The sequence below is a fragment of the Babylonia areolata genome, chromosome 6, assembly GCF_041734735.1.
Source record: "Babylonia areolata isolate BAREFJ2019XMU chromosome 6, ASM4173473v1, whole genome shotgun sequence".
Lineage (NCBI taxonomy): Eukaryota > Metazoa > Mollusca > Gastropoda > Neogastropoda > Buccinidae > Babylonia > Babylonia areolata.
In genome coordinates, this window is record NC_134881.1 from 4,915,789 (window position 1) to 4,925,442 (window position 9,654).

The following is a 9,654-nucleotide window of genomic DNA, read 5'->3' on the forward strand; positions in this document are numbered from 1 at the left end:
TGTATATATTGTTTTATTTCTTAAAACATGAAAAAAACAATCATACTCATATTGCCCATAGCAAACAGATGTCAAACTCGTGAAAGTACAGGCTAGTAAAACACTGTATATAATGAAATGAATCCAGCAATCAAATATAAGCGGATGAAAAACGAATATTGCAGACATTTGATGAACAGCATAACCAAACTGGCAAATAAGACCTGGAGCGCATGCATGTATATTTGTGTATCTATCAGAGTGGATTTCGTCTTCAGAATTTTGCCAGAGGACAACACTCATGTTGTCATGGGTTCTTTTACAGTGCGCCAAGTGCGTGTTGCACACGGGACCTCGGTTTATCGTCTCATTTGAATGACTAGACACTCCGTTTGATTTTCCAGCCAACGTTGGGAGAAAAGACTCGATCAGGTTTGGCATCCATACTCACACGGATACTGCATTGATAGACAAGAGCTCTCTTCATGCGAAAGAGACGACGTTAACAGCGTTTCATCCCAATTACCATCATCAAAATATTGCAAGCGGAACGCTCTTATACTGAAGAGGTGAATGTTGACAAAGAATACCACAGTTCTGACGACGGAAGCTAAAGGTTGGGTCATTCAGACACCCACTGGACATCCGAGGGGTCTGTGTAGAGGAGAAAGGAGGACTGGCCGTACTGAGTGAGTTCATCATTCTACCACCTACCTCCCCCTTTACCAACACAGATGTAAGCGGCAACAGCTGGAATGGTTTCTTGACATCAGTCCGGTTCAGCAACATTGTTTCAGTGTTGCAAGTTTTCCAAAATCTGACTGAGTAGAAAATCAACCAGTTAAGAAATAATTGAAACAGCCATTAATATATCCTAGTATTTTCCCACAGACAACGTTGACAGGCTCATGACAGTCACAGTCAGTTGTTTAATGGTTTTCTGTTTCAAAGGGAGTAGAAAAAACTGCATGCACGTGAAATCACATGTAACATCGAAGGAAAACACTACACAAGAGCAGGTGGATAGGTCCACCAGTGAGGTTAAGACCATCATCAAGGTCATGCAACAGAAGAAGTGGATGCAACAGCAGCTACACCACAAAATGACAGACCCACACTTCCTGCTGACTAGGCGGGGAACAGGTATCAGTGTTCAGATTCAGGACAGGCCACAACCGTCTGAACCACCATTTATACACTGCATTCCGCATTGGTCACTCAGCACGGTGCCCCTGTGGGACTGACAGCCAGACAACAGAACATCTGCTGCAGTCCTGCCCCCTCCATGAGGTGCTCAGGAAGAGGTACTGACACGACCCAACTCCAGTGACCCGGAAGCTCTACGGCTGTGTCAGTGGAGGACCAGCCGCGTACAGCTGCCTTCATCGCAGAGACTGGGGTGTCCAGCTTACGAGCGAGAAGAAATAGAAGAATACACGTAACATCACTGGTCCGTAAAGGTACACAAAAGCTCGCTGTGTTACATAATGAATATTCGCGCATGATTGAAAGGAGTATAAAAATTATACACGCGTGCACACATACAGACATGTTTACCTCGCGTTTAAGATAATGATTATTGAAAGGAATATAAAAATTATACACACATGTACGCATACAAACATGATACACCTTTCTGAAACAGTTTTGACAATACCTTACACTTACATGTGTACCACGCGTTTAAGATAATGAATATTCGCGCATGATTGAAAGGAAAATAAAAGTATACACATGTGTATGCTTACAAACATGATTCACCTTTCCTAAACAGTTCTGACAATACCTAACGCTTACGTGTGCACCACGTGTTGCTGTGGGTCCCCTCCCCCCTCCCCGCCAGGTATTTGACCTTGCTCAGGCCCAGGTTGCGTGGTACTGTTGAAGTTCGATGATGTGCTCCAAGGTGAAGGAGTGACGAGTGAAGACGTCGTGCCCGGGGCGGGCCCTGTCCACCACCTGTTGCAGGGCCTTCACGTCCTCCCTGGCATCGTGCGCCGGGTACTCCTTCCCCAGGTAGTGCCGGACCAGGGTGGGCTGCCGGTGATTCGCTGCCCGTGGGCAGATTTCCCTGAACAGAGGCAGGGTGTCCACAAAGCCGTGCACAGCCCTCCCGAATCGTTCAACCAGACCGCACGCTGTCAGGGCGTTCAGCAGTCTGGGGCAGTCGAAGGTCTTGATGTTGTGGCCGATCAGCACAACCGGCTCCTCGCCGAGGAAAGCGATGAAGGCTTCAAGGGCGCGAGTTATGGTGAGGGACTCCACAGCGTCGCCATGGTGATACATTTGTTGATCGACGCACGTGATACCAGTGATCGCTTGAGCCTCCAAGGAGATAGGTTTTTCGGGCAGCACGAAACTGCTGAAGGTCCGATCCTGCCCACTCTGTGCAGCGATCTGCGTGATGTGGCAGGTCGGGTCTGTGGAGAGAAAATGACAATGGTCGGTACTGCTTGCTTTGTGTCGCTCTGTGGAGAGAACATATCTGTGCTGCTTGCTTTGTGTCGCTCTGTGGAGAGAACATATCTGTGCTGCTTGCTTTGTGTTGCTCTGTGGAGAGAATATATCTGTGCTGCATGCCATGTGTTGCTCTGTGTAGATAATATATCTGTGCTGCATGCTTTGTATTGCTCTGTGGATAGAATATACATGTGCTGCTTGTCTTGTGTCGCTCTGTGGAGAGAACATATCTGTGCTGCTTGCTTTGTGTTGCTCTTTGGAGAGAATATATCTGTGCTGCATGTTTTGTATTGCTCTGTGGAGAGAACATATCTGTGCTGCTTGCTTTGTGTCGCACTGTGGAGAGAACATATCTGTGCTGTTTGCTTTGTGTTGCACTGTGGAGAGAACATATCTGTACTGCTTGCTTTGTGTTGCACTGTGGAGAGAACATATCTGTGCTGCTTGCTTTGTGTTGCTCTGTGGAGAGAATATATCTGTGCTGCATACCATGTGTTGCTCTGTGTAGATAATATATCTGTGCTGCATACCATGTGTTGCTCTGTGTAGATAATATATATGTGCTGCATGCTTTGTATTGCTCTGTGGATAGAATATACATGGGCTGCTTGTTTTGTGTCGCTCTGTGGAGATATGTCTGTACTGCTTGTCATGTGTTGCTCTGTGGAGATAATATATCTGTGCTGCTTGCTTTGTGTTGCTCTGCGGAGAGAATATATCTCTTCTGAATGCTTTGTGTTGCTATTTGAAGAGAAAATTTTTTGTGACAATGGTCAGTGCTGCTGGCCTTCCATAATGTTGCCTTGAACTGAACACCACACAGGACATCGTATCACATTTTATATATCATGTTATTTCCATTGCATATTTATTGTATTGTACTACATAACAGACAGATAACCCAAACACAGAGACAGACAAAGCAGACACACAGACAGAAACCTAGACATGCAGCCTGTTGCATGAAGGAAAACGCCGTACCCAAGCCTGTGGTCTCCAGATCGAAGAACACAAAGCGGCGATCTTCAGTGTTCACAGGTCGGGGTTTTGGTCTGACACCCTGACGGGGTTTTGGTCTGACACTATGACGGGGTTTTGGTCTGACACCATGACGGGGTTGAGGTCTGACACCATGACGGGGTTGAGGTCTGACACCATGACGGGGTTGACGTCTGACACCATGAAGGGGGATGAGGTCTGACATCATGACGGGGTTGACAACATGACGGGGTTGTGGTCTGTGTGAGGGGGGAGGGGTGGCGTCACCAACCCCCTCTGCACCACCGCGGCTGCCCCCGCCCCTTCTCAGTTCTGCTCCCATGGCTGTCTGAAAACACCATGTAACATGCTGTAAGTGTCGGTCTTTGCTGCTGCCATAGCTGTGTGAAAACACTATGTAACATGCTTAAAGTGTCGGTCTTTGCTACATAGTTGAGAACACCATGTAACATGCTGTAAGTGTCGGTCTTTGCTGTTGCCATAGCTGTGTGAAAACACTATGTAACATGCTTAAAGTGTCGGTCTTTGCTACATAGTTGAGAACACCATGTAACATGCTGTAAGTGTCGGTCTTTGCTGCTGCCATAGTTGTGTGAAAACACTATGTAACATGCTTAAAGTGTCGGTCTTTGCTACATAGTTGAGAACACCATGTAACATGTTGTAAGTGTCGGTCTTTGCTGCTGCCATAGCTGTGTGAAAACACTATGTAGCATGCTTAAAGTGTCGGTCTTTGCTACATAGTTGAGAACACCATGTAACATGCTGTAAGTGTCGGTCTTTGCTGCTGCCATAGCTGTGTGAAAACACTATGTAACATGTTGTAAGTGTCAGTCTTTGCTACATAGTTGAGAACACCATGTAACATGCTGTAAGTGTCGGCCTTTGCTGTTGCCATGGCTGTGTGAAAACACTATGTAACATGTTGTAAGTGTCAGTCTTTGCTACATAGTTGAGAACACCATGTAACATGCTGTAAGTGTCGGTCTTTGCTGTTGCCATGGCTGTGTGAAAACACTATGTAACATGCTGTAAGTGTCAGTCTTTGCTACATAGTTGAGAACACCATGTAACATGCTGTAAGTGCTGCTGCCATAGCTGTGCTTTACCTGTCGGTCTGTGTTTGACAATGCTTAATATTCTGTAAAGAATTAGATATATCGGTATTACTGACGGGCATAAAAATCCTGTTCTGTCATCTGCATTCAGTTAGTCTTTCTTTAAGATCTTGGAGAAACTTGTCAATGCCATGTATGCCTTGTGTGAAATGTAAGAAGAAGAATGCAGTTAAGGAAACTTGTGCATGTCGTCAGAAACAGTGCTTTTAATAAATGACAGTGTTGTATCATTTCTTTGGGAGAAGTTCCTAGCTGGTTTTCTCGAACACACGCATATTTTTATTTCATGAATTCTAGGGGTAACTTTATGACATCAAACCCCACTAGCATCATCATGAATAGATAAGACTAGACTTGAAGAGATCGACTCTTGGATGTGCCATAATTCTGTGTATATGACTGGGTTGGTTACAATTTTGCCCCTGAAAAGGAAATGAGCCTACTTTAAAAAAAAAAATTTTTTAAAAAGAAAGAAAAAGAAACGAGGGGTGCGGGTGACTTCATAAGACGGATCGTTTACATTTGTTGAATCGTGATACAGATAATGGTGAACTGAATTAGTCTTATGGCCCGCTTTAGCTATCAGTGGCGGTTTGATAATCAATCTTGTCACTGACTGACTCCCAAATAATAATTGAAACATATTTGACAAGCGTAAGAGAGAAACAGATAAATAACGATAAGGACAGTTTATTCAATAAGGCTATGGAAGGGGTGATAGCAAGCTTTTTGTGTGGATACCTTAAGCACAAAATCTCACTACATGTACACACAAGCAATACTGTCTTTTTGGTTAACTTATCATACAAGTAAGTCTTTTTTATGACTAAATAAAATACACATGGCAGGATTTGAAAAAGCCTAACGTTTTCATTTGTTGAAGACAGAATGAGCACCAACTGAAAATTACTTGGACTCATATAAGAGCTCGACGGAATGTATTTGTGTCTCAATCATCTAATTCAGGACAGCAAAATATAAAGTGGACTTAATTTTCTTTTTCAGATCAACGAGGCATGCCATATTGTTTGCAGTACGGAGACAGACACAGACAGCAAGAGATAAGAAAAGAAAATATACATTCGGACAGAAGCAGATACTAACCTTGAATGTAGAATCCCAGAACAGTACAGAAAAACTGTTTCACAACGAGTACCACTGAAAGCACACACCAACACGGCTCAAGATCTGGTGTCAACAGAAGCACTCTGTGAGAACGACTGGTGACAACCTGACATTCGTATTACACGTCAACTTTTGTGGCCCCTCTGACCGGTAGGAAATCAAGGAAAACCTATTGAGCCAGATATCGTCTCTCTGATAAACCAACCAGTTAGTGGGTCGTAAGTACTGGGCTAAAAGCAACACAGTTAAGGCCCAAAATATGTATTTTCACTTCTTCAAGGAGTTGTCTGTCACATGACATGGAGAACAGTTATTACGAAGAAAAGAGGGAGAAAAAACGGTTTCGGTTTCAGTTTCTCGATGAGGCGTCACTGCGTTCGGACAAATCCATCAGTATACACTAAAACAACATCTGCTGGGCAGCATTTATAACCCAACGCACTTATCAGATGGATTTCTTCTACAGCATTTCGCCAAAAGACAACACATGTGTTGCCATGGATACTTTTTCAGTGCGCCAGGTGTGTGCTGCACACAAGACTTCGGTTTATCGACTCATACCAATGACTAGACGCTAATTTTTTTTTATTTTTTTTTTTTGTTTAATGTCCCGTCACACATATCGGTGATTGAAGACATTTTGTAAAAGTATTTATGAATACATCTGAGTATTATCTGTTAGAAGGGGTGGGAGATGTGGATGAATGGAGGGTTTGGGGAAACTGGGCAAATGAGGGTAAAAATGTGGGTGAAATTTGAAAGAAAAACAAAACAAACAAACAAACAAAACAAAAACCCTCTAAATACAGTTACAGGAAATTACTTAAAGGACTTCGTAAAAGAGAAGTCGTTAAACTGACAAGCGAAACAACTGATAATGAATGCAAAAAGTCAAAAACATCAACGTTCTCAGTCACTTGTGAAGACACACTTTCGTGTACAAAAGGCTTCATCAAGCTACAGTGAAAAATTATATGCTCAATTGTCAGGTTATTAAAGCATATACACTTGACATTAGAACAATACTTGGTCCGTAATGAATTTGATAATAGTCTGAGAGCTAAGCTCAGAATTGGTCTGCGAATCGGACCAAAGTCTGAGAGAGTCAACTGACGAGGTTTTAGACTTGAATTCAAGCACCTATAAAAGTCTCTTTCTAGTATATTGCTTATTTCCTTGTATGACAATGGGCAATATACTTTTATACTATCTATATGATTTTTTGCTCCCCTTTTTGCTGCCCTATCTGCTTGGTCGTTATAACGGAATCCAGTGTGGGATGGTATCCAACAAAAATCAACATTTGTACCCTTCACAAATAGGGAGTGCAATAAATACCTAATTTCAAAAAATAAATCTTCTCTTTGATTATTCTCAAAAAGGAGCAAACCTTTTAAGACAGATTGAGAATCAACTCAAAATAGGATATTACTTATTATGATTGGTATATCAACAAGATGATTTAAAGCCATAAGGATGGCCACCAATTCAGCTGTAAAAATTGAATGTCCCTTACCTAAATAATATGATTTTTCTGTTTTTAGGTCAGGAATGACAAAAGCAGATCCTGCACTGCTATCATCCAGGACCGAGCCATCAGTGTAAACTTTTAAATGATAATCAAAATTTTCTTCTAATTCAATTCTGACAGATGCTGCTATTATATGTGGAGATTCTCCTTTTGTTGTGTCAGAAGCACATATGTTGACGTTTGCTTTTGTTAACTCCCAGGGAGGGACAGGTGGCACCAGAACACGAGGTGCCATATCATGCAAATCAATGTCTGAAGAATTTAAAATATCTGACACATATGTGCGAATGGTTTGTAGATTTGAATTATTTTGTGCATTTTTTGGAAAATCAATATCAGACCTAATATTTAATTCCTCAAAATCATCCACTGCTGTACATCTCACAATATATTTAGCAGAACTTAATTTTCTGATTTCATCTAGTGGTAGAATACCCGCAAGCTTATAGGCTTCTGAGGTCTTAGTATGCACAGGTACCCCTAAAGCCAGTTTCACAGCTTTACTGTCAATTATTCGCAGCTTCTTTAGGAACGTCGGCGGGGCAGAAAAGAAAATTTCTTGACCGTAGGTCAATCTTGATCTTACGAGAGATGTCGCTAAATGTAAAAGAATTTTGGAGTCTTGTCCCCAAGGAGAGTGACTAGACGCTAAGTTTGATTGTCCGATTAAACTTGAGGTTCGAACCCGACAGACCTCACGGACACTGCATTGGAAGATAAGCGTCTTTACCAATCTGTCACCTTCCTCGTGTTACCTGTGGCTATCAGCATAACTCGCTCACCAGTTTCCATATAACTGAATATGAAAAGTTCCGTTAATACCGGTTCTTCTCTGCTTATTAATCGACACAAACGCAAATTGAAATTTCGTAAGGAGGAAGTGCAATCACAATCACAAATAATCGAGAATTGCCTCATACTGGGTGGAGTCTCTCTCTCTCTCTCTGTCTCTGTCTCTCTCTCTCTTCCATTCAGTTACGATCCGGCAAAAAACATTTAAGATTGATTAGTGCATTCTAGAAAATAGTAACAGACAGACCCGTGGGCATAACCTGAGACTCAAGAAGAGGCCATGCAATGGACAAATGCGTCAGCACTGCTTCTCCTCCCGGGTGGTGAACCCGTAGAACGCCCTACCAGATTCGGTAGTCAGCGCCCCTTCTCTCAACGCTTTAAAAGCTAGACTGGACAATCACTGGGCAGAGCGTATGTACAAATAGCTGCAAATAGGGAAAAAGAAACAAGAAAAAGTGTTTGGACTTTTAGGATAATAAGTTTTAGAGTACTAAGACCAGACTAAAGGCTGAGAAGCCTAAATATAGGTCTGCAACAATATATGATATGATATGATTAGCTTCGATTACTGGTAGCAGTAATGTGTCACAACTTATAAGCTACCCTGGGGACTATTTGTTGTATGTAACTAGATGCTGTATATTGGAGTGTCCAATGAAGATGTTGTCACCACTACTTCGTTCTCATCCTCAACAAACCCAATGCAATTGTAATGATGCCTGTGGCCTATATGCAATTAAAAAATTCGCATTCTCTCTCTCTCTCTCTCTCTCTCTCTCTCCACACACACACACACACACACACACACACACACACACAAAACAAAACAAAAACAAAAAAAAACAAAAAAGAAGCCACATTGTTTATCTACTTGCGTAATAAACAGATAATTCTTCCATCTTATTCAACATTAGTGGCGGTGCGGAGGGGGTCAATTTGGAAGGGGGGGGGGGGGGGGGTGTCACATTTGTACTAACGATTCCTCCACCCACGTACCGCCTTGTTTTGAAAAGGTGACGTGTCGAGGTGTCGCTGTTCGTGTTAAATGTTACTTTCTTTTCGCTGTTGTTTTTCGCCGCTAAAATTAGAAGAAGAAAAACTCAGTTTCAGTTTCAGTGTCTTTCGACTGTGGAATCAAAGGCCTGGAATGGTGGTGTTTGTTTTATTGTGTTCTTTCTGTCTGGCTGTCCACCGCTTGTTTATCTGTCTGTGTTTCGGCTTCTGTGGCTGTCTGGGTGACACTCGTTCTTGTTTGTGTGTTTGTTTCCTTTTCTTTCTATCTTTTATTCGTTCTTTCTTTCTTTTATTGAACCGTTAATTCCTTCTTTTTCATCCGTTCTTTGTTACATTCGTTATTCCATTATTTCATTCTTTCTCTCTGACCTCTGTTGTGACTGAATTTGTATTTGTCGATGTGTGTGTGTGTGTGTGTGTGTGTGTGTGTGTGTAGTGGGAGTGAGGCAGATAGAGATAACAATCATGTCCGGCCCCGCAACCACCCTCCCCCCCCCCCCCCTCCCACCCCAACACACACAAACATGTAGACACGTATATAGACATGTTTATGGTTTCCCCATACACACATTTCTCCTCCCCCCCCCCCCCACTGCCAGCCACTCTCCCCTCTTCTTACACCCACCCCCCACT

General features: G+C 42.6%; 1 protein-coding gene across 1 annotated transcript; it reads right to left on the reverse strand.

Moving 5' to 3' along the window:
• On the reverse strand, positions 1-6,257 carry LOC143283253 (DNA polymerase III PolC-type-like). The gene is made up of 3 exons (XM_076589428.1): positions 5,661-6,257; positions 3,421-3,766; positions 1-2,399 (listed from the first exon to the last, which is right to left on the reverse strand). The coding sequence occupies exons 2-3, from the start codon at positions 3,758-3,760 to the stop codon at positions 1,837-1,839; spliced, it is 903 nt and encodes a 300-aa protein (XP_076445543.1). The 5' UTR covers positions 3,761-3,766; positions 5,661-6,257; the 3' UTR covers positions 1-1,836.
• Between the last annotated feature and the right edge of the window lie 3,397 nt (positions 6,258-9,654).